At 45.4% G+C, this 26,321-nt stretch overlaps 1 protein-coding gene across 1 annotated transcript in view; it reads left to right on the top strand.

The window, feature by feature from the left end:
* The window catches only part of GALR3 (galanin receptor 3), a 54,514-nt gene extending 31,141 nt beyond the window's left edge, over positions 1–23,373 (top strand). Inside the window, exon 3 of the mRNA XM_056523989.1 lies at positions 21,179–23,373. Within this exon, the coding sequence (XP_056379964.1) occupies positions 21,179–21,986 (808 nt within the window). The 3' untranslated portion in view covers positions 21,987–23,373. The remainder of the gene's footprint in view (positions 1–21,178) is intronic.
* The last annotated feature ends 2,948 nt before the right edge of the window (positions 23,374–26,321 follow it).

Here is a 26,321-nt window from a genome sequence, read left to right as displayed (position 1 = left end):
AGAGCAGTGGTGAGACGGGGCTGGAGGTAATGGTAAAAGGTCAATAGTTCAAGGGGCGGAGTTAGGAGGTTATTTGAGAGCAGGGAGGGGGAGGAGTTTTCACTGTGGCGGGAAGATCTTACCTGGAAAGTTGGCCGGACATTGGTCTCTCCTTCCCTCATGAATTTGGAGGCCTTGGTCGGGCAGCTTCGGTAGGCAGCTGAACGCCGTGGTAGTGACTGGTTCCGGGAGCAGGTCCGGTCTGTGCTGGGCGGCGGTTCTGCGGACGGACAGGTGGGTGCTCCCTCTTCTGCGGGATGGGGTGGCATGGGACCCGACGATCCCATCCTCCTGAGTCTGGACATTTCCCCGCGGTCCCGGCAGCCCAGCTCCATTCCTCCTCCCCCACGTTGCAGCAGCAGGATAGGTGTGGCTGTCTCACCCGCCCGGGCTTCGGGAGGTCAGATGGAGCAGCAGCATCGGCTTTCTGGAGACAGAAGACATCATGGCGGCCGGGCATCCAAGTCGTTTCTTCTGACCTAGAGGACGGCAGTCTTCCTCTGCAGCGTGATGGCAGCTGAACATCTTTCAGTGTCTGGTGGTGGTGTGAAGCGGGTTCTGTCTGGTCCTTCTGCTGCGACTACGAGGAGGAACTGTGAGCTTGGCGGCTGCTGGGACAGCGGTCTCGGTTCAGCCTGGTGAGTGCTCTATGTTTGGATGTGGGGGTTGAGGGGGGGTATGTCTCTGTGCGTGATTTGCTGTCTCAGTTCCTGGGGGTTTTGTTGCAGCATGCAGGGGATGGGGGTGCCGTAACTTCTCCATTTCCTGTGTGGGGGGCAGCAGGTCACGGGGTTGGGACAGCTGGGGAGTCGGCCTCAGTGTTAGTGTGTAGTGTGGGGGTTGGCGGTGGGATGGTCCCTGCTGCAGTTTCTGCAACTGCAGGTGTTGCTGCGGTTAAGGATGCTACGGCTGTGGCGCCCAAGGATGTGGGGGTGACAAGGTGCACTTGGCTGATGCGGCGAAAGGGGAGGTGTATGTTTGTTTTGAAGGGCCGCTCGGGCGCATTTGAAGGGCCGTCGAAATCTTTTCATTACTTCCTCTGGAGAAATTCAACCTGGACCGCAAGAAGCGGAGGAGAGTAAAAAGGAGGAGGTGGAAAAGCGTCAGTATGGCTTGATTCTGCGCACTTTTGCTAATTGGCTCCAGGCGTTTACAATTCTTAGTGTGATAGGGGGAAAGTCTCCAGTTAATTGTTCTGCTTTGTTTTGCTATTTGGACGTTATCGGGGAGGCCTATCAGACGTAAGGGAGGATTGCTTGGTTGAGGTATGACGAACAGTTTCGTCAAAGGAAGGCGGTGCGTCCATCCTTGAGGTGGGACCACAAGAACATTGGTTTATGGATGCGCCTTATGGTGGCTCCGAGGGGTAGGACTCAGCCCTTTCAGGGGGCAGCCGGTGGTTCTTCAGCAGCTGGGCAGTCGGCTGGAGCACGGTAAGGTTGCTGTTAGCAGTTCAACGAGGGGTCCTGCAGGTTCTCATCTGACTGTCGATTTAAACACGAGTGTTCCGGATGCGGTGGGGCACAGGAAGAGGAAAGGTTGCGGACGCTTCACAGTCCTGGAGTGACTCCAGGGAGGGTAGCAGAGATGCAGCTGTTTTTAAGCCGGTACCCAAATAGGGCAGAGGCAGCGTTGATGTTGGAGGGTTTTACTTTTGGTTTTGGGAACCCTAGTTTGGCGGTGGCTTCTGGTAGCAGGGGGGCATAATCTGGTGTCAGCATACGTGGCTCCGGAGGTGGTGTCGGCTTAGTGTGCAGCTGAGGTGGCGTTGGGAACAATGGCGGACCCCTTTGCTGAATCTCCATTGGAAGGGTTAGTTGTGTCGCCGTCTGGCTTGGTCCCTAAGAAGGAGCCGGGGAAGTTCCGGCTGATCCATCACTTATCGCATCCGGCTGGAGCGTCAGTGAATAATCGGCAGCGCCCTGTGTCTTTTGAGTTGTTGAGGTTTTTGGCTGCACAGGTAGTGGTGCACTGTTTTGATCCTTATGAAGTCCTGTTGTTTCATCTGAACTACAAAAACAACAAAAAGAAGGGCTCCATGGTGCAGATAAACGATGATAATGGAAGCACAGATGGTAAAGGTTGTGCTTACCAATATGAGTTGTGTAAAGGCTAGCACAACTTGGAGAAAGGCGTATATGTGGATCCCTCTGCTGTTACTCCACAATAAATGCAATGAAACCAACGACCTCCAAACCAATGGACAATAAGGCGCTGAGGGACCAGGCGATATGTAGAACAATCAGTTTATTCCCAACATGCAACGCGTTTCGCGCAACTGCGCTTCATCAGGCATCTGTGTTTTGTAGATGTTTGGTGGCGAGGGGACTGGTCCCTGGGGACTATAGTTCGCACTTGTTCCGCATTGGCGCCGCTACGGAGGTGGCTCGCTGGGGCATGGGGGAGGAGCGCATTATGAGGATTGGTCGCTGGTAGCCTAGTCGCTATCGTCTGTATGTTTGTCCCCATTTGTTGTGAGGCGTGGGGATGGCGTTTTGCAGTGGGGAGTTGGTGTAGTTTTGGACATAGTTTTTTGTTATTTTGTATACTCTTGTCTTTCAGGTCATGGCCTGGGATTGGTGTGGATCGTGGAACACTCCTACGGGAAGTAGTGTGCCATCCAGGCTGACGTGCGAAGGGATGGCAGGCAGTTGGGGTTTTCAAGCCGGTAGCTGTGCTCTGTTGGATATTTATCAGGGGCATGTTTTGGAGCCGTTTGTTGCCGGAGGTTCACTGGCACGCTTTCTTAAATCGTCCTTCGGATGTGCTGGTGGTTTACCTGGGGGGTAACGATTTGGGGTGGCGCCCTTCACGTGAGTTGATTCGTGACATCAAGCTAGATTTATTGCGCTTGCAGGCTACTTCCCCAGGGATAGTTTTTGTCTGGTTAGATATGGCGGCGCGGCCAGTTTGGCAGAATGCTAGGTCGGTGGCGAAATTGAATAAGGCTAGAATCAAGGCTAACAAGGAGGTGGGCCGTTTTGTGCAGCACAATGAGGGTATAGTGGTGAGGCATAGTCAGTTAGAGGGAAGCCTGAAGAGTTTCTGAGGAGGCATGGTATTCACTTGAATGCAGTGGGCATTGATTTGTGGGCCTTGGCCTTGCAGGAGGGGATAGAGATGGCTCTTCAGGTTTGGCGGGATGAAAGTGGGTCAGGTTTCACACACTTTTATCTATGGCAGGGAAAGGATCCTTGGAGGTGGTAATTCAGGATAATTTTGGTTATTTGCAGTTGGAATGGGCCTCCTGGTGGTGGTTCGGGGCCCCAGGAGTAATTGGGTATATGCACTATGTCATGTGGGTGCCTGTGGGTGAGGTGATTGCGGCCATGAGTAATGAGTTTGGTAGTGCATGTGGTGGTGAAATGTGGTGTGAGTTGCATAGGGGTTTTTAGTTGCCCTCCAGGGATCCTTCAAATTAGGTATACTGTTAATATTGGGAATATTGTTTAAATATTAAATATATAATATAGTTTATTAAATAAACGGGCATTGGGGCCGAATTTCCTCCAGGCATGTGTCAAGTGTCATTTATGGGTATGGGTTCGGGTAGTCAGGGAACAGGAACACAATCTAAAGTCCCTTCAGTCAAGCCCCGTAATCATAGTTTAAAAAAAAAGAAAGAAACATCAGAAGTTAAATACTCTCATGGGTAGTTCAATCATGTACATCATGTGTCATATATTTAACCCTCTTCTCTTGCATGGGAATATTCACCTTTAGACAGAGATTAAATTATAAATATACCACTACAATTGCCAAGAAAATACACATGTACGTTGCACAATTAACTTATATGCAGACATTATGTCATAAGCAGCATAGGCCATATTCGAATTCGCAATATTTCGTGAATATAAGGACGAATATTCATCCTATATTTGCGAAATTCGTATTTTCGCATGGACAAAAAAAGAGTTGTTCTCTTTTTTTGTCCATGCGAAAATACATAATGAAATTTGCATAGTGTGCTTGCGCAATTATATCTTTCATCTAAAAGGGAGGGATCAGTGTCCTCTGTGGGTCCCCAGTGGCGGGACCCCCGTGATCAGACATCTTATTGCCTATCCTTTGGATGGGGGATAAGATGTTTTACGGCAGAGTACCCCTTTAAACTTGCGGCATGTACTCCCTACAGATTTTCTTTGGTTAGATGTACATTCTATAACATAAATTACTACTATAGAATTTCAATGTGGGGGTGTATCCATAGGTGCTAAGCATTCCCACTCATTGAAGGAGGGATGTTGAAATTCTACCTGAATTTATACAGTATGAGAATGAGAAGCTATTGGATGCTAACTTAAATACTATAAATCCAAACTGAATACATTAAAAACGTGAATTTTTTCGACTTCAAATTTTTTATACATTTTTCCCTTACATTTTTTTTTAGTACTGATGTCATCCCATTTCTTGATTATGAAATAAAAAAAATAATATGAAGAGCTCTTTACATATAGTAACAAAAAATAGTCTACATATAAATTAATTGAGCAATGTATATGTGATATGTATTTTCTTCATAATGGTAGTGGCAATTTGTATTTTAATCTCTGTCTAAAGGTAGATACTACCATACAAGGAGAAAGGGTTAAGTATATGATAAGTGATGTACATGATTGGACAAACTGTAAGTATTTAACTTCAGATGTATCCTACTTTTGCTAAACCATGATGAAGGGTGCTTAGGCACCGGAAATATGTCGGTTTGTACAGACTACAATGCAATATGTCCATTTAAAAACATTGAAGTAAAACTTGGTTGCACCACCTGTATTCATCCTTTTCTTGTTTCTGTATGTGTGTCCGAATTCTGGGACACGGAATCTGTATACATTGGTGGTGCAGACCTCCTCTAGAGCTGGATGAACACTTGTTTGGATGACACTGTGTTTAGTTAAACTATGTAAAACCCTTACCCTTATAATTAATGTATGTGGTCACCTATATTCTAATGCATAATGGTACAATAGACTATAGTAAACACATATAGAAATCCTGTGCCCCAGTTTGTATAGAGCCTGCAACTATGACTTTTCTTTTATTGTAATGTTCTTCTTTAGAGATGAGCAAATTGAATCTGACGAACCTGAGTTTGTTACGAATTTCAGGAAATGTTCTATTGCGCGAATCGCTTCATTAAACTCCATGTACTCCAGGGCATCTAAAATGGCGGATCCACATATCAGTACATGGGGCAAGGAACGCTGGGAAGGAGGGAAGGCAAGGTGGGAAGGGAAGTAGTCGGGATGACCTTGAAGCACATGCAGGGCGCAGCCTATCAGCAGCCAGTCACCCCTGTGATGTCACAGCCCTATATACCGTAATTGGCAGCCATAATCCCGGCTCCTCACTTCATTACAATACACTGCAGAAGGATCATAGGACGCAGAGCCTGTGTGTGTGTGTGTGGCACAGCAAAGAAAAGCGCATTCCAGCAGCGTTTAACATCCTCCTAGTCACATCAGCGTTCTCGTGGACAGAGAGTATTTTTCTTTTCACTGAAAATGATTTTTACTGCAGCTGCAGGCAATAACCTCCCAGTCACTTTCTTCAGCATTGTATTACAGAGAGGGGCAGATAGCTGTGTGTTGCCTCATACATTTCAACTAGCTGCATCAACTTCATAAACCTTAGCAGAGGAGGCAGGAATAATTTTTCAGTGCAATTCAGTGTCTTTGTTCCTCAAAAAATCATTAGAGTGCAATTTTGTGTTTAGTACACAGCTTTTTTTGGCTGCAGCACTGTTGTGTACTGCTGGGGTTTTACAAAAATAAGTTTTTTTAAGGGTACTGTAGCAAATTTTTCTTCCCTCAAAAGTGCATACCACATTTGTACATCTAAGTAGGTAGTGTACTATTTTGTACCTCTTTATCTGTCAAGGGCCTACATACTGTGAAAAGACAGACAAAAGTAATCATCGGCTCGTGTTTTTAGGCATACTGTAGCGCATTTTTCTGCCCTCATAAGTGCATACCACATACGTACATCTACAGTCATGGCCGTAAATGTTGGCACCCATGACATTTTTCAAGAAAATTAAGTATTTCTCACAGAAAAGGATTGCAGTAACACATGTTTTGCTGTACACATGTTTATTACCTTTGTGTGTATTGGAACTAAACCATAAAAGGGAGGAAGAAAAGCAAATTGGGCATAATGTCACACCAAACTCCAAAAATGGTCTGGACAAAATTATTGGCACCCTTTCAAAATTGTGGAAAAATAAGATTGTTTCAAGCATGTGATGCTCATTTAAACTCACCTGCGGCAAGTAACAGGTGTGGGCAATATAAAAATCACACCTGAAAGCAGATAAAAAGTCTTTCCATTGTGTGTCTGTGTGTGCCACACTAAGCAAGGACATAAGAAAGAGGAGAAGAGAATTGTATGAGGACTTGAGAACCAAAATTGGGGGAAAATATCAACAATCTCAAGGTTACAAGTCCATCTCCAGAGATCTAGATTTGCCTTTGTCCACAGTGCGCAACATTATCAAGAAGTTTGCAACAAATGGCACTGTAGTTAATCTCCCTGGGTGTGGACGGAAGAGAAAAATTGATGAAAGGTATCAACGCAGGATAGTCCGGATGGTGGAGGGGCAGCCACAAACAAGTTTCAAACATATTCAAGATATTCATCAGTGTCAGCGTAAAACAATCCGTTGACATTTAAATGAAATGAGAGAACCAGGAGGACCCCACTCCTGACACAGAGACATAAAAAAGCAAAACTACATTTTGCCAAAATGAACTTGAGTAAGCCAAATCCTTCTGGGAAAATGTCTTGTGGACAGATGACACCAAGATAGAGCTTTTTGGTAAAGCACACCATTCTACTGTTTACCGAAAATGGAATGAGGCCTACAAAGAAAAGAACACAGTACTTACAAGTGAAATATGGTGGAGGTTCAATGATGTTTTGGTGCCTCTGGCACTGGGTGCCTTGAATGTGTACAAGGCATCATGAAACCTGAGGACTACCAAAGCATTTTGGGTCGCACTGCACAGCCCAGTGTCAGAAAGCTGGGTTTGCCTCCGAAATCTTGGGTCTTCCAGCAGGACAATGACCCCAAACATACATCAAAAAAGAACCCAGAAATGGATGGCAACAAAGCGCTGGAGAGTTCTGAAGTGGCCAGCAATTAGTCCAGATCTAAATCCCATTGAAATCCTGTGGAGAGATCTTAAAATTGCTGTTGGGAAAAGGCGCCTTCCAATAAGAGAGACCTGGAGCAGTTTGCAAAGGAAGAGTGGTCCAACATTCCGTCTGAGAAGTGTAAGAAGCTTATTGATGGTTATAGAAAGTGATGGATTTCAGTTATTTTTTACAAAGGGTGTGCAACGAAATATTAAGTTAAGGGTGCCAATAATTTTGTCCAGCCCATTTTTGGAGTTTGGTGTGACATTATGTCCAATTTGCTTTTTTTCCTCCCTTTTTTGGTTTAGTTCCAATACACACAATGTACCTTGTATTTTGTACCTGTTAATCTGTCAAGGGCCTAGATACTGTGAAAAGCCAGCCAAAAGTGCACCCCTTCTGTTGTTTTGGACAAATACTGTTTAAGGGTGCGTTCCCACCTGGTGTATACGTATTGTATTTAACGCTGCACAAAATTTGCAGCAGCAGGAAATCCACTGCGTATTCCTCACTCACTATACACACAGGGCTTTCCAGTGGCAGCTCTATGCGTGTAGTAAGTTTTAGAGGTGGGGCCGTGTGCCGGTGTGACTGTGGTGCGCTGCTCCACCTGCAAAACTCACTGCACACATAGGGGTGCCGCCGGAAAGCCCTGTGTGTATAGTGAGCGAGGAATACGCAGCATATTTCCCGCTGCTGCCACAAATTTAGCACAGCATGAAATAAACTGCGTATACGCCAGGTGGGAACGCACCCTTAAGCATAGTGAAGCCTATTGTACTCCCCTCTTATAAGCACTAAGTATGTCAGGCAAAGAAGTGCCACGACATGCACAGAGAAGTGGCAGAAGCCTAAATCCTTCAGGCAGAGGTCGCAGTAGACTAGGGGCGAGTGGCAGCAGGAGTTGCAGCGAGAGGCCTGAGCTCCCTTTATCAGCTAGCGGTCGTGTCCTGACCAGCAACCCCTCTGCTGTTGTTGATTGGTTAAAATGGTCATCCACTTCATCACAAGTGACATCTGACACCCCCAGTCAACAGTCGGTGGGTTCCTCAGACACAACTCTCAGTTGGCATGACCCGGGAGCAGTCCCTTTCCTCCCATTGGCTCTGTCCTATGCTGTTCCCTCTCCTAAAGAAGTATCTTATGCAGTGGGTTCAGCTCCACTATTCACTGAGGACGATATAATAGAGGACAGTCAGCAGCTACTGCCCAGCCAAGAAGTGGGGGAGACATCCGTCGCTTACTCCGCTAGGCGGGCAAGTAGTGATGAGGAGAGTGACGTGGGAGGTGGTGTTGCCAGGGTTCAGGGTCCTGAAGCAGACACTGTTGAGGAACTTGAGGAGGACATCAGTGACATGCAGACACTTGTTGATGATGATGAAGCCGATCGCAAATGGGTGCCGGGTGCAGAAGGGCTTCATCATCATCAGAAGAGAGTTGCAGGTTGCCCATGAGGCAGCAGCTGAGCCAGCAAGGTGGTAGCATGGTTGGCATTCAGCATGGTGGCAGAAGTGGAAATTCTGGAGCCAAACGGGCCCGGGGGACACCACCTGCTTTGTGGCAGCCTACCTTCCCGGGAGGTAGTAGAACAGGGGTTCCTGGAGACGGCAGCAGTGGCAGTGCGGACTGTTGGGGGGAAAATCAGCTACTCGGCGGTGTGGCAGTTTTTCATCAAGCATCCGGAGGAGGTTCACATAGCCACATGCAAGATATGTCAGCAGAAGGTGAGCATGGCCAATGTTGGCACCACAGCCCTGTGTCAACATATGCTTCGCCACCATAAAGAGGCTTAGGAGAACTGTGGCTCCAATGTAGTGGTGCATCACCCTGTGGCAAGCCGCTCCCTCTTTCAGCCAGCCAAGGCTCCACCACCTCAGCCGAAGGGAGCTGTGTGTCATACCCTCCTTCTGTCTCTCCAGATGCTCCTGCTAGTCCTACTTTTAGTCAGCCATTCCGCCAACAATCCATCGGCAAAGCCATGTCCAAGAGACAACAGTATGCGCCCACTCATCCAACAGCGCAGAAGCTGAATGTGCTCCTGTCTAAGTTGCTGGTGCTGCAGTCCCTCTCTTTTCAAGTGGTGGACTCTGCCCCTTTCAGAGAACTGATGGCTTGTGCCATGCCAAGGTGGAGAGTGCCAAGCCGTCATTTCTTTGTGAAGAAGGCAGTACCAGCCCTGCACAATTTTGTGGAAGAGAAGGTGGTCCAGTCCTTGAGCCTGTAGGTGTCTACCAAAGTGCACAGCAGCGCCGGCATCTGGAGCTATAACTACGGTCAGTGACAATACATGTCCTTTACGGCTCACTGGGTGAATGTGGTTCCTGCACAGCCACAACACTAACTTGGACAGGTCACGCCGCTTCCTCCTCCATGCTCTCAGGCCGTTGGTCCTGTGACAGTGTGCAACTCCGCCTCCTCATCCTCCACTGTATCCTCAGCCTCCACTGCCCAGACAAGTCTCACTGGCCATTCAGCATACCATGTGTGCAGGGCACGGCGGTGTCACGCTGTTCTTCACATGGTTTACTTTGGCGAAAAGAGTCACACGGGATGAACTGCTAAAAGTCATTCGTAAAGAAATCGGAGCATGGCTTACTCCACAAAAAATGGAAATGGGAACCATGGTGACTGACAACGGGAAGAACATCTTGTCTGGGCTGCGACTGGGAAGGCTGAGCCATGCGCCCTGCATGGCACACATGTTCAATCTGGTTGTGAAGCAGTTCCTGAAGTGTTCCCCCATTTGCAAGATATCCTACCAATGGGAAGGAAACTTTGCATGCACTTCAGCCACTCGTACAAAGCACACCCTCCCTGAGCTGCAGCATCAGAATGGTTTCCACCAACATAGTCTGATTTGTGACGTTGCCACACATTGGAATTCCACCATTCATATGTTGAACTGACTGTACGAACAGAGAAAAGCTATCACCGATTTCTTGATGATCCAAGCAGATAGGAGTACTCCCCTGTGTAACTTCAATGTGAACTAGTCGCAGCTCATACTTGACCCCTGCCATTTGCTCAGGCCCATTGAGGAAGCCACATTATTAGAAAATCGCCAGGATTACGGGATGAATGACATCATTCCACTGCTTCATTTCTTACAACACGTGTTGGAAACGATGGCTGATCAGGGCAATGGGGATGTGGTGCCTACATCTCACAGCCACATGAGCCCTGGGGGCTGAACTGGAGGAGGGGGAGAGGCACAGTGAAGCACAATTTATGTTTCGCCAAATGGGCGTTTTTTCTAGTAATCTGATAGGAGAGGAGGAGCAGGAGCAGCCAGAGGAGCTAGAGGGTTATGAGGAAGGCGAGACAGAGGACCCAGACACTGCACTGCAGTATGCAGTGGAGATGGAGGCAGGGAGTCATTTGCACAAATGGCACGATGTCACCTGCTTGTGTAGTGACAGCCGAATTGTCACATTCAGCAGCGGGATGACTTCTGGATCTCCACCTTATTGGACCCTCGCTACTGCCACAAAATAGGGGCCTTTTTTACACCCATTTAGAGGGAGGACAAAATGACCTACTACAGAGGCATCCTATGTAGTCAGTTCGGCACCATTGTCCATCCTCTCGCAGGTCTGAATCGGGGGGCCCCCTGCGCTCACCTTCCACTGCCATGGCTGCTGGGGAGAGTCGCTGATGAGTAGCTTTTTTCACCTGCATAGTGAAGCAACTCATCAGCAGCAGGTAGACCTGGAGCAGAACCCGAACCAGCAGGTGGTGGTATACCTTGACATGCCCACACACCTTGAATATCCGCTGGATTTCTGGGCAGCCAAACTTGATTTTTGGCCGCCACTAGCAGAGTTTGCCCTGGAAAAGCTGTCCTGCTCGGCCAGTAGTGTGCCATCAGAGCGGGTGTTTAGTGCGGTGGGGGCCATAGTCACCCCAAGGAGAACTCGTCTGTCCATAAAAAATGTGGAGAGACTGACCTTTGTGAAGATGAATCAGGCATGGATCAGCCAGGATTTCCAACCACCAATGCCTGATGCATGAGAGTAGATTGACCATTGTGCCACACCAACACTTCACAAATATGGATAGTGCCAAACAGATTTAAGGCGTTGCTCCCCAGTTACAAACATTCCTCCGCATCAGACCTTTTTTCAACCACCTCCGTCACCGGGTACTGGTATTGCCACTCACCGCACCACTCAGTCACCTGGTCACTTTCAGGACTCCTGATGCTGCTGCTGCCACCTCCAGGCTGTCCCATTCAGCCACTATATGGTTTACTGATGCTTCAGCCAGCTCCAGTCTGTGTCATTCAGCAACTACATGGTTAATGATGCTGCTGGGCCTAGGACATTATCTACATATGTTTATGGTAGCACTAGGTACCATACATCTTCAATGGAAATTTCATAATTCATCTTTAATTCTTAGAGATTGTGAGATCCTATTGTCTCCTCATCTGCCACCAACTCCAGGCTGTGCAATTCAGACACTATATGGTCTCCCCATGCTGCCACAAACTCCAGGCATTCATTCAGCCACTATATGGTCTCCTCATACTGATGCAACGTCCAGGCTGTCTCATTCAGCCACTAAATGGTCTCTTCTCATGCTTCAGCCAACTTCTGGCTGTGCCATTCTGCCACTATATGGTCTCCTCCTACTGATGCCACCTCCAGGCTCTGTCATTGTGCTCCTTGTTAGATTTTGTCCTTTGTACCTACACGCCAGGGCCCGGGACACTAAAACTTGGTAGTTAAAAGTCCAATTTCAAAACCTTCAATTTCAATTTAAAAATCTTTCTATTAAAAATTCTTCAATTTCAATGGTCTCCTCATGCTTCTGACAACTCCAGGCTGTGCCATTCAGACACTATATGGTCTCCTCATGCATCAGCCACCTCCAGGCTGTGCCATTCAGACACTATATGGTCTCCTCATGCTTCAGCCAACTCCAGGCTGTGCCATTCAGCTACTATATGGTCTCCTCCTACTGATGTCACCTCCAGGCTCTGTCATTGTGCTGCCATGTGACAAGTGACTCCTTCTTAGATTTGGTCCATTGTACCCACACGCCGGGGCCCGGGGCACTAAAATGTGGGAGTTAAAAGTTCAATTTCAAAACCCTTAATTTCAATTTAAAAATCTTAAATTTAAAAATCATAAATTTCAATGGTCTCCTCATGCTTCTGCCAACTCCAGGCTGTGCCATTCAGACACTATATGGTTTCCTCATGCTTCAGCCACATCCAAACTGTGTTATTTAGCCACTATATGCTCTCATCATGCTGCCAACACCTCCACGCTGTGTCATTCAGCCACTATATGGTCTCCTCATGCTTCAGCCACATCCAAGCTGTATTATTTAGCCACTATATGCTCTCATCATGCTGCCAACACCTCCACGCTGTGTCACTCAGCCACTATATGGTCTCCTCATGCTTCAACCACATCCAAGCTGTGTTATTCAGCCACTATATGATCTCATCATGCTGCCAACACCACCACGCTGTATGATTAAGCCCCTATATGGTCTCCTCATGCTTCAACCACATCCAAGCTGTGTCCTTCAGCAACTATATGGTCTCCTCATGCTGCCAACACCTCCACGCTGTGTCATTCAGCCACTATATGGTCTCCTCATGCCTCAGCCACATCCATGCTGTGTCATTCAGCCACTATATGGTCTCCTCAGGCTGCCAACACCACCACGCTGTGTCATTCAGCCACTATATGGTCTCTTCATGCTGCCAACACCTCCACGCTGTGTCATTCAGTCACTATATGGTCTCCTCATGCTGCCGCCAACTCCACGCTGTGTCATTCAGTCACTATATGGTCTCCTCACACTGATGCCACCTCCAGGCTCTGTCATTATGTCGCTCTGCGTCAGTGATTCTAAAAGCGATGCCTGTAATTTGCATGTCATACTGAATAACAGTATTATTTCCCTACCCCAGCACACTCATATGCGTGTTAGAACACAGCAAAGTGTTCTATACCCCTATTGAGGCTCTCTGTAAGCCAGAAATAGCCGTTTTTAATATAGAATCACCACAAATAAATTCGGATCGAACCAAATTTTTTCTAAAAATTCTACGAATTGGCCGAATTGAATTTTTCTAAAGTTCGCTCATCTCTAGTCTTCTTATATATGGGGCATAAGGACATATTGATCCTGCTCCAATCTCCAGGGCCTGGTTATTACTGTACCCTCTGCACTAAAATACAAACAAAAGTGAATGCTAAAATAACCTGCAAACAGCTGGCAAAGGCGGCTAAACAGTATTCTACTAATGGGTGATCATAGTGGGTGATCTTTGTAATAGTTGAGAAATTAAAAATACATTTACTTTTGCCAATTAGATTGTATGTTCCTTTGATCAAGCACTTGGACAAAGAAATACTAAAATGCATCTAAAATGATCTGATGCATTTATTAATCGGATTATATGTGGAAAAGATAATTCCATCTTTCTGACCCGAATTCTGCTATTAGGGTCCATTCAGTAATTACTTTATAAGTCCTGCAATATATAATCCTCCTGAATTTATCTAATGACTGCGGCAATTACATCCTGCCCATTCCTTCTAGGAAAGTGAACGTGTGAGAGGGAGGGTGATCGCTATGTGCTAAGCATCCTTAATGAAGGGCATCTTGCGTACTATAATTAGAAAACACTCCATTGTATTGTGTTAAATGAGTAAAACATCCCATGACATAGGAGGTGAGTTATTCAAAGGATTATGATAAATATATCCACATTCAACTTATGTACCCTGAATATGAGTCTTCTATATTCTATATATTTGCATCCACTGCGTGAGTGCACTCTAAGTTTACTCTTATATCTCATCAACAATAAAGATCAATGTCAAGCCTCTGAAGTTCCAAGCTTGTATTTCTTAATTTAACCCAATTTATCTCCATTACAAAAATGTGGTTACAAAAGCATCTCCGACATGTTATAGAAGCATGACAAATCTTTTGTAACTACTTTCTTGTAAGATAGATTTCATGTTGGGCTTAATAAAGAATACAAGCTTGTAACTTCAGGGACTTTTTTGTTTTTTTCAAATTAATTGTTTATTAAATGGCCACTGTGACTTTAAACAACTCTTGACTGATTGTTTAGACCATTGGTCTCAAACTCAAATTATCTGGGGGCCACTGGAGGTAGCGTCTGGGTGAGCCTGGGCTGCATGTGCCCCTCACATATAATGCCCCCATCATGCGCCCCTTATATATAATGCCCCCATCATGCGCCCCTCACATATAATGCCCTCATCATGCGCCCCTCACATATAATGCCCCATCATACGCCCCTCACATATAATGCCCCCATCAGACGCCCCTCACATATAATGCCCCCATCAGACGCCCCTCACATATTATGCCCCCATCATACGCCCCTAACTTATAATGCTCCCATCATGCACCCCTCACATATAATGCCCCCATCATGCACCCCTCACATATAATGCCCCCATCATGTGCCCCTCATCATCCACCAGCAACACCCCCCACCAGCGGTAGCACCCCCATCATCCACCAGTAACCCCCCTCCCCATTCCCCCTACACCCTGTGGTAATAGCATGAGCTGAAGGATGATGGCGGGTGCTACTTCTGAGGGGGTAGCATTAGGTAGGCAGCAGTTTCCCCACATTAGGAAGGTAGCAGTTTTCCCACATTAGGAAGGTAGCAGTTTCCCCACATTAGGAAGGTAGCAGTTTCCCCACATTAGGAAGGTAGCGGTTTCCCCACATTTGTAAGGTAGCATGTTCCTTACATTAAGAAGGTAGTGGTTTCCCCACATTAGGAAGGTAGCATGTTCCCCACATTAGGAAGGTAGCGGTTTCCCTACATTAGGAAGTTAGTAGTTTCCCCACATTAGGAGGGTAACGGTTCCCCCACATTAGTAAGGTAGCATGTTCCCCACATTAAGAAGGTAGTGGTTTCCCCACATTAGGAAGGTAGCAGTTTCCCCACATTAGGAAGATAGCGGTTTCCCCACATTAGGAAGGTAGCGGTTTCCACACATTAGGAAGGTTGTGGTTTCCCCACATTAGGAAGGTAGCATGTTCTCCACATTAGGAAGATAGCATGTTCCCTACATTAGGAAGGTAGCGGTTTCCCCACATTAGGAAGATAGCATGTTCCCCACATTAGGAAGGTAGCATGTTCCTAGTCTTCTTATATATGGGGCATAAGGACATATTGATCCTGCTCCAATCTCCAGGGCCTGGTTATTACTGTACCCTCTGCACTAAAATACACACAAAAGAGAATGCTAAAATAACCTGCAAACAGCTGGCAAAGGCGGCTAAACAGTATTCTACTAATGGGTGATCATAGTGGGTGATCTTTGTAATAGTTGAGAAATTAAAAATACATTTACTTTTGCCAATTAGATTGTATGTTCCTTTGATCAAGCACTTGGACAAAGAAATACTAAAATGCATCTAAAATGATCTGATGCATTTATTAATCGGATTATATGTGGAAAAGATAATTCCATCTTTCTGACCCGAATTCTGCTATTAGGGTCCATTCAGTAATTACTTTATAAGTCCTGCAATATATAATCCTCCTGAATTTATCTAATGACTGCGGCAATTACATCCTGCCCATTCCTTCTAGGAAAGTGAACGTGTGAGAGGGAGGGTGATCGCTATGTGCTAAGCATCCTTAATGAAGGGCATCTTGCGTACTATAATTAGAAAACACTCCATTGTATTGTGTTAAATGAGTAAAACATCCCATGACATAGGAGGTGAGTTATTCAAAGGATTATGATAAATATATCCACATTCAACTTATGTACCCTGAATATGAGTCTTCTATATTCTATATATTTGCATCCACTGCGTGAGTGCACTCTAAGTTTACTCTTATATCTCATCAACAATAAAGATCAATGTCAAGCCTCTGAAGTTCCAAGCTTGTATTTCTTAATTTAACCCAATTTATCTCCATTACAAAAATGTGGTTACAAAAGCATCTCCGACATGTTATAGAAGCATGACAAATCTTTTGTAACCACTTTCTTGTAAGATAGATTTCATGTTGGGCTTAATAAAGAATACAAGCTTGTAACTTCAGGGACTTTTTTGTTTTTTTCAAATTAATTGTTTATTAAATGGCCACTGTGACTTTAAACAACTCTTGACTGATTGTTTAGACCATTGGTCTCAAACTCAAATTATCTGGGGGCCACTGGAGGTAGCGTCTGGGTGAGCCTGGGCTGCATGTGCCCCTCACATATAATGCCCCCATCATGCGCCCCTTATATATAATGCCCCCATCATGCGCCCCTCACATATAATGCCCTCATCATGCGCCCCTCACATATAATGCCCCATCATACGCCCCTCACATATAATGCCCCCATCAGACGCCCCTCACATATAATGCCCCCATCATACGCCCCTAACTTATAATGCTCCCATCATATGCCCCTAACATATAATGCCCCCATCATACGCCCCTAACATATAATGCCCCCATCATACGCCCCTCACATATAATGACCCCATCATACACCCCTAACATATAATGCCCCCATCATGCACCCCTCACATATAATGCCCCCATCATGCACCCCTCACATATAATGCCCCCATCATGTGCCCCTCATCATCCACCAGCAACACCCCCCACCAGCGGTAGCACCCCCATCATCCACCAGTAACCCCCCTCCCCATTCCCCCTACACCCTGTGGTAATAGCATGAGCTGAAGGATGATGGCGGGTGCTACTTCTGAGGGGGTAGCATTAGGTAGGCAGCAGTTTCCCCACATTAGGAAGGTAGCAGTTTTCCCACATTAGGAAGGTAGCAGTTTCCCCACATTAGGAAGGTAGCAGTTTCCCCACATTAGGAAGGTAGCAGTTTCCCCACATTTGTAAGGTAGCATGTTCCTTACATTAAGAAGGTAGTGGTTTCCCCACATTAGGAAGGTAGCATGTTCCCCACATTAGGAAGGTAGCGGTTTCCCTACATTAGGAAGTTAGTAGTTTCCCCACATTAGGAGGGTAACGGTTCCCCCACATTAGTAAGGTAGCATGTTCCCCACATTAAGAAGGTAGTGGTTTCCCCACATTAGGAAGGTAGCAGTTTCCCCACATTAGGAAGATAGCGGTTTCCCCACATTAGGAAGGTAGCGGTTTCCACACATTAGGAAGGTTGTGGTTTCCCCACATTAGGAAGGTAGCATGTTCTCCACATTAGGAAGATAGCATGTTCCCTACATTAGGAAGGTAGCGGTTTCCCCACATTAGGAAGATAGCATGTTCCCCACATTAGGAAGGTAGCATGTTCCCCACATTAGGAAGGTAGCATGTTCCCCACATTAGGTAGCATTGTGTCCCCCCGACACACAGACACACACACAGACACACACAGACAGACACACACACACAGGCACACACAGACAGACAGACACACACACACATGCACAGACACACATAGACACACTTACCTTTCCTGCGCTGCGCTTCTTCTCTCCGGCGGCAGCCTGACGAGTGACGTCACTGACGTCCTCATGAGCGGATCTGTGGAGGGACGTCACATGCGCAACGTCCCTCATCAGACTTGGGCCGGCCGGCCAACCGGAGATGGGGGGGAGGAAGGCGGAGTAAGTGAAGGGAATGGGCTCTATTGGACGGGGCGGGGTGAAGTCTTCCGGCATTTAGTGCTGCTTGCCCGAAGCAGGGCTAAATGCCTGAAGAAGTAACCTGCCCGGTGCCCGGAACTGCCTGTCCCGGGTGTCGGGCAATACAAATTACACATCCCTGGTGCGGGCCGCAAAATTTCATTTGCGGGCGGGGAGTTTGAGACCCCTGGTTTTGACCAATAGCTAGAACTAGCTGGGAGAAGAGCAAGTTAAGTGAGACAAACATACAATGTAAGTCTATGAAATTGTCTCAGCCAGCTGCATTTGTCGTTTCTTTTTTAAGTGATTAGTGCACCTTAACCCCTTAACGACGAGCGCCATAAATGTAAGTCCTGGTGAGTTGGTACTTAACGCACCAGGACGTACATTTACGTCCTAAGCATAACCACGAGCATCGGAGCGATGCCCGGATCATGCGCGGCAGATCCCAGCTGCTAATCGCAGCAGGGGACCCGCCCGTAATGGTGGACACCCGCGATCTCGCGGATGTCCGCCATTAACCCCTCAGATGCTATGATCAATATAGATCACGGCATCTGCAGCGTCGCAGTCACTAAAATGGATGATCGGATCGCCCGCAGCGCTGCCGCAGCGATCCGATCATCCAGCACGGCAGCCGGAGGTCCCCTCACCTGCCTCCACTGTCTTCCGGGAGTCTTCTGCTCTGATCTGCCTTCCCGCAGACCAGAGCAGAAGATGACCGATAACCCTCATCAGTGCTGTGTCCTATACATAGCACTGAACAGGATTAGCAATCAAGTGATTGCTATAAATAGTCCCCTATGGGGACTATTAAAGTGTAAAAATAAAAGTAAAAAAAGAAAGTAAAAAAAAATGTGAAAAACCCCCTCCCCCAATAAAAACGTAAATCGTCCCATTTTCCCTATTTCACCCCCAAAAAGTGTTAAAAATATATTTTATATACATATTTGGTATCACCGCATGTGTAAATATCTGAACTATTAAAATAAAATGTTATCGATACCGTACGGTGAACGGCGTGAACGTAAAAAAAAAAAAGTCCAAAATAGAAGCAAATATGGAATCAATAAAAAGTACAGGTCACGGAGCAAAAAATATGCCCTCATACCGCCACTTATACGGAAAAATGAAAAAGTTATAGGTCTTCAAAATAGGAGGATTTTAAACATACTAATTTGGTTAAAAAGTTTGCGATTTTTTTTAAGCCCAACAGTAATAGAAAAGTATGTTATCATGGGTAACATTTTAATCGTATTGACCCAAAGAATAAAGAACACATGTAATTTTCACCGTAAAATGTACGGTGTGAAAACAAAACCTTCCAAAATTAGCAAAATTGCGGTTTTCTTTTTAATTTCACCACACAAATAGTATTTTTTTGGTTGCGCCATACATTTAATGGTAAAGTGAGTGATGTCAATACAACAAACAACTGGTCGTGCAAAAAACAAGCCCTCATACTAGTCTGTGGATGAAAATATAAAAGAGTTATGATTTTTTGAAGGCGAGGAGGAAAAAACGAAAACGTAAAAATTAAATTGTCTGCGTCCTTAAGGCCCAAATGGGCTGCGTCCTTAAGGGGTTAAAGATTTCATGGTGTAATTCTAACAAATAAATATGTAGGGAAATACCAACATTCTTCATAGAGGATGACAAATATACAGTGGACATTGGTAGAATAGAACATAACATTTTCTCCATGAATAAGCACAGATTAAAAACATTTTATCCTGTCAAAATGAGACCAAAGCCCAACTATGTACATGCCAGGCAAATATAAGGGTATGTTAACACTACGTATTTTGCAGCGGAGATTTCATCTGGCGGCCGCTGCTGAAATACTTCGGCGGTAGGGCTGCATTGACAATTTCTTTCTTTGCACGGATCAATTTCACAGGTGGAATTGTCAGCTGCTGAAACTCAGCAGTGTGAATGGGTCTCATGGAAGACCCATTCACACTAAGGAGTTCATACAGCATCCGTTAGGAGTTCACACCACGGAATTCAGACACGCAATTCAGCATGCAGAATTCCACGCTACTTACATAGTGTGAACATACCTTAAGAAGGAAAAGGAGAGAAAACAGTAATGAAGGTAGGAAAACACTTCTGGATTCAAACAATGGCAAAAAGCGATTGGGGGAAATTGATCTTAAAGCTAAAATCCCAATCCCATCTACCACTGAAAAAATAGCAGTGTAATGTTCTCTAATACTAGAGCAGAGGGGTGGGAGGAAAGGGTGGATGAAAGATGGAGGTGGATCAGGAGCAAACCTTCCAGTTGAGGCTCAAACTTTACAAAAATCATCATGTAATCGGGGGGGGGGTCCCAACTAGCTATCATTACCATGCAGCATAAACCGTCCAGCCGAGCCAGACAATCTCCATACCTAAGAAGTTCTACAGAGCGTCATTTAGCTAGAGCTGGCACAGGCAACCTTCGACACTGCAGATGTTTTGGACTACATCTCACATAATGCTCTTACAGCCAAAATACTGAAAAAGCATCATGGGAGATGTAGTCCAAGACATCTGCATTGCCGAACGTTGCCTATGCCTCAGCTAGAGTAAGAAGAGCAGTGATCATATGGGTGGCCAGGTTGGACCTCCTGGGAAGGAAGTAGGAGCAGGGTTCCCAGAACAGTATCAAAGGGACTGAAAGTGGTATAACATGTCCTGGGACTCTCTTTATTGTGTATAAAACACCATCCCAAAATGATTTAATAACCATGCAAGCGCGTGCCCAGGGAGTTACCGCATTGCAGTTTATTGTTGATGAATAATGCCATCAGCTGGATGGGATCTGTGCACCATGGTCTCACTGTACACCACAAGGGAGCAAGCCTGTATTTGTTATTACTTAATATAATTTGTATTTGTCTTATAAACTAATTCCCAGAATTCAAGCATAATCCGTTAGATCAGAATGCTTTTAAGATCATGAAAAATATACTGTACTTCAGAGATTATATAGCCATTTAATGCGTCTTGGTTTGTTTATGAGCCTAATAAATCTCATATTTTTATATACCTAGATAAATCAAGGATATTAACCTCACAGCATGTATTACAATTACAGTACATAGTAACACACTAGACAAGTGACAAAGATATTCTTTAACTCTGTAAAAAAAATGTAATCTTTGTTTTATTCAAGTAAAATCGACATGTTTTGGGTGTTCCATAGATCCCTATTCATACCTGTAGAACAATCTCTCACAATTTATGACAAATGGTGGTGCTTATTACCAACTATGGTTATAAGACTACATAGTAACATAGCTTGTAACGAAGACATATAATATTCAATGTTGTGTTCTTATCATGGCAGAGATGTACTTAACATTGATGATTTTCTGATTTTTGGCAGGTACTTGGCCATCCGTTACCCACTTAAATCACGAGACCTCCGTACAGCTAGAAATGCCCTGGCAGCCATTGCAGTTATATGGGCTCTTTCTGTCCTGTTTGCAGGACCTTACCTGAGCTACTATCACATCATTCTCTACAATGAAGTGCCCATCTGTATTCCCAACTGGGAAGATCGTAGGAGGAAGATCATGGATGTATCCACATTTGTCTTTGGTTACCTTCTACCAGTACTTATTCTTGGATTGTCCTATGCTAGAACCATCTGTTTTCTGTGGACTTCAGTGGATCCCGTAAAGACTGTATCTGAATCTCGAAAAGCAAAACACAAAGTAACCAAAATGATAATAATAGTAGCGGTGCTCTTTTGCATCTGCTGGCTGCCTCATCACTTAGTGATCCTTTGCTTCTGGTTTGGACACTTTCCCTTCAACCGAGCCACATATGCCTTCCGCCTTGTGTCCCATTGTATGTCCTATGCTAACTCATGCCTCAATCCTATTGTTTATGCTCTTATTTCCAAGCACTTTCGGAAAAGGTTCAAGCAAGTTTTCACATGTATGCTCACTCAGAAGCGGGCACGCAACAAAGTCCACGCAGTGCAAACGGCTAACACAGTAGCTGGCTTTTATGCTGGAAATACAGAGGTTACGCAAGTTCAGGAAGAAACTGCTCGTAGTGGAAGAGCAGCAAGAGATGAAGGTATTGAGATTGGCAGCCCAGAAGAATCATCCAGCTGCAGGGTGGTTGAAGGAACCTGGGGGACGCGGTTGCCCAAGACTGTTGGTTTTACAACACAGGCAACATAAAAAGAAATGCTCAACAGTTGCACTGAATGGTGGCATCAAAATCAGCATGGTGGAGGGTGATCTCATTTATCCACCGCTAGGTTCTCCAGGTGCTGTTAGGCAAATTACAACTTTATAATGTACCTCAGGCAACATGGATTAGATACAATGGTATTTGAGTGAAATAATTGCCAGTGCCTGGTTACACAACAAATGACCCTCGTAATAGATGGAAAATTCTATTGGAATGAAACAACCTTGAGCTTTACATTGTACTGCCTTCACTATGACTTCTATTCATGGGGTGAAGGTACATTTGCTATAGGTCCTGCACTGTAAAATGCTGCTAATTTTATCCAAGTATTTTAAGAAAAATTTTTATTCTTACAAGAACTGAAAAGAACTATATCTTCTGAAAGTAAAAGCAGATAACTTTGTAAATGATGTTCACAAAGAGTTGTGGTAACGCTCCACTGAAGTGAAAGAAATAAAATGCTAAATGTGTTTCGCGCATGGTGCACACAATACCTTTCATTGTGTCTTGAAAGATGACATGTAACAAGCTGTGGAAGAGGAATTTATTACTGACGTGTCCATAACTACAGTCAATCCATACAACTGTAGCCACCAATCACACCGATAGTATTGACAGTATCAATAACATGAGTGCTGCTGCTCCAATTAGTCGTACTCATTTACATTCTGACCATATGGTCAAAAGTCAATTTTCCAAACACTGAACCATATACAGTAGATAAGATATATTTTTAACTCACTGAAGTCTTGCTGTATGTTAAATGTGTTAAATACGGCAAATCAAATGTATTTTCTCTATTAAAATGTAACCCTTTTATTGATCTGAAATGAAATGTAGCTATTGCCTTATTAACTGATGATTTACTGTTGACTTACAAGTGAAGAGGATATCTGGTGTTTACATTATTATCATAATTTTTTAATTTTACTTTTATTTAAATGGAATCTGTCATCTGCATCACTCACAGTTACCTATTGGTATAGGCTTGTAGTGCCAGCGACACGGATGACAATGGTACTTACCGTTTGCTGATCTATGGCTTCTTTTCTCTGTTCCCCTTATTGTGTTTATGCAAATGAAGTAGCTTAGTGCACTCGGTGTGTTCCTCCTCCCCTGTGCAGTGGCAAGGGATCGAACAGGTGAATATGGCTTTATTTAATGTTTTTTCAACAGAGTCTGACTGCTTGGCTTCAAGGGGAGATTAGAACGGTCCGGGCAGAGAGTCATGACCCTACTGCACCAAATAACTAATGTGCATACTGAATATAAAAAAGTTTTTCCATATAATGGCGCAGTTCATCAAGATTCTACAGGTAGTGTTCATTACACAAAAACATCCTCTATTTAGTAATAGCAGTGGTCTAATTTCAGCAAAACTAGTGGTAGACTCCCTTTAAAGGGGTTTTTCAGTGGGAAGGGGGGGGAAGGGTTTCCTAACTATGCCCATTGTGTTAGGTATAACAAAACAAACCTTTACTTACCTCCAGCGCTCCTGCAGTGACTCTCGTGTCCTGCTCCAGTCCCCTGATGCGATTGCCTTTCTAAACAGCAGCGTGACTGTCGGGGCCAGGAAGCACCTGGGCCCAATGTGTCATACTGCCGCTCAGCGAATTGCTGACAGATGCGGGACATTGGTGCGGCCAGCTGAGCTGCAGTATTATACAATGGGTCTGGGTTCTCCTAGGTCTGTAATGTCATGATGCAGCTCAGGAAGCTGATTGCACCAGGGGACTGGAGCAGGACACTCGAGGCACCATGGGAGGTAAGTAGAGCTTTATTTTTTTTAAAGCCCGCACAATGGGCATATTTAATTGGAAAAAAAAAATCCTACCCTCCTTTAAGTATAGCCCACATTGCCCTTTGTTATGAGATAAACCTCGAGTCATTCTTAAAGAGTACCTGTCATGATCTTGTTCCCTTCCCCCATCATGATTAACCACCCCCTTCCTTTATTTTTATTAATTTTTACCTTGATATTGCCCTGTATATTCTGCTCAGTCTCAGTCAGATTCACAGACTGGGAAGGGGTGTTTCCCAGCAGGTGTGACATCATCTGAAGCCATACAGGGGAGAACTTCCTCCCCTCACTCTGCTACACACAGTCCAGAGCAGTTCAGTGTGAGATGAGCTATGATTGGCTAAGGCTGCACCCCCCCCCCCCCCCCCCTCAGCACTCCAGGCTGCATTTCCTGATTTTGGACTTCTGCCAGGCCAGCAGGAGTCCAAAGTCTGTGCAAGAGATAGGGAAAAATCTGCTCTGGACAAGTAGGGGGACACCTAGCAGCAGCTTTTTTAAACACAAATAAAACATAGAAAAATGTTTTTCAAACAAAGTACAGTGGCAATGTAGATGTTCCAGTAATCGTCTAATGCCATCAGAGCCCTATAAATAAGAGATGAGGGTCTTGTTAAGAAATGATTCCATCCCTCGGTGCATATGAACTATATGTAGTTTGAGCTCCCTATAAATATTTTCTTCACTTTGTCTATAGTTAAACAGCCACATCAGCTTCCATTATAACACTACACGCAGATACTTTTATTTCTATCTCCTTACAATACCTATATTCTTTACATGGGACCAATCTCAATCTTTTATCAATTTATTCTTCTTGCCCAAAGAAGATCTTGCTGTTGTACTGCAGAATAAATTGAAATGAAATGATTGTGTTTATCTCAATGAAATATTCAGCAGAAATCCATAATCTTATTCCCGTGGTATGTGACATAGGAACAATACGGATGTCAGCACTAGCAGTGGCGTAGCGTGGGGGGTGCAGGGGGGGCGGCCGCACCGGGCACAACATCTGGGGGGGCGCGCTCGCACTCGCAGCTCTCTGCCCCTGCCTGGCTCACTCACTCTCTCTGCAGTGCTGGCTGTGCGAATCCGATCCGAGCCGCCGGGTCGCTGCCCACTGTGGAGGGGGGGGATGCCAGGCGTGCGGTGCGGTGGCTGCGAAGAGAGAGCGAGGGACTATCTGGGGGAGGGACAGTGCAGCGGCCGCCCAGCGCAGAGCTGAGCGCGGGAGAGAAGCACACCAGACCAGACCAGGCAGCAGCAAGAAGAAGCTGGCAGCGGCGGCAGGCAGGTGACACAGGCCAGAGAGGAGAGAGGGAGCCAGTGGTGACAGACGCTGCAAGAGGAAAACCTAGAAGGACCTGGAGGAGAAAACCTAGCCTGCTGACTGCTGTGATCGGGTCTGGGACAGCCGGTAAAAAAAAAGTTAGGAGTCACGAATGACAGGAGTCAGGACTGACTGGCGTAGTACTGGGCTCTGTGGGCTGGCTGTGTAGTGCTAGCAGAGCATCCCCAAAACTGAAGTTTCTTTGGGATGTTCCCGGTCTGCAGGTCAAGACTGGCATGTTGAGCTGACCAGATGGATTGAAGTTTGGTTGGTTCAACAGTGACGAGACAGATTTCGATCCATATGTGCTGCTCCAGCTCAACATAAGTTGATGTAAGCCAGTGGGTCTAGCAACCTTTAATTTGTTTATCAGTATCTTCATAACAAACAATACATGTGCTTAGGGGGTAAGGGTTTCTTTAACTAATCTAGTGGAAGAGACTCGAGTGCTAAAATCCACGGGTTAGGGGGCACAAATTACTTGCCTTGCCCCGGGTGTTGACAACCCACGCTACGCCGCTGAGCACTAGACAAACACAGACAGATGTCGAGAACCACTGACCTGAAGGGAGAACATGGCAATCTGGCTAATGATGGTCTGTGCTTTTCAAACTGAGGGTGGATAGACAGGGGCACACTAAGACTATGCTGCCCAAGGGCCCACATGTGCGTAAAGCAAGCCTTGCATAGCAGCATACATTTTATAGCACTAGGTATAAAAGCATTGAATTATCTTGTGGACTTCTGCTTTTTTTTTTTTGCATTTGCACTTTTATATCTTGCTCAATAATATGTACCACGTGTTGGTACAGGAGGAAATCTAAGGTTCCCAATAGATGGCATGGTCCAGATGTAGAATATTAATTATAATTTGTCATGATACACATCACATAGGACAGGGATTAGTGCACCCTTAACCTATCCCAGTACCCCTTTCCCTGCCTACTTGCATAGCCATCTAAGCAATTGCTCTACAGCTGGGCGCCAGACCCTCTGCTGACTAAAGTGTGACAATAAACATGAACTGCACAAGGTCGGGGACACAGGTAAGGATATGTAAGGTTACAAGCTAACAAAGACACAGACTGGAACCAGAATACTGAGTAATGGAAGGCAAAGTAGTTCCAAACAGATATCAAGGTAACATGGCAGCAGGTAAATAGCAAACAGGCAACAACCTAAGAACCAGAGCAA

This window comes from Hyla sarda, chromosome 6 (assembly GCF_029499605.1).
Source record: "Hyla sarda isolate aHylSar1 chromosome 6, aHylSar1.hap1, whole genome shotgun sequence".
NCBI classification, from domain to species: domain Eukaryota; kingdom Metazoa; phylum Chordata; class Amphibia; order Anura; family Hylidae; genus Hyla; species Hyla sarda.
This window is presented reverse-complemented; position numbering and strand designations above follow the sequence as displayed.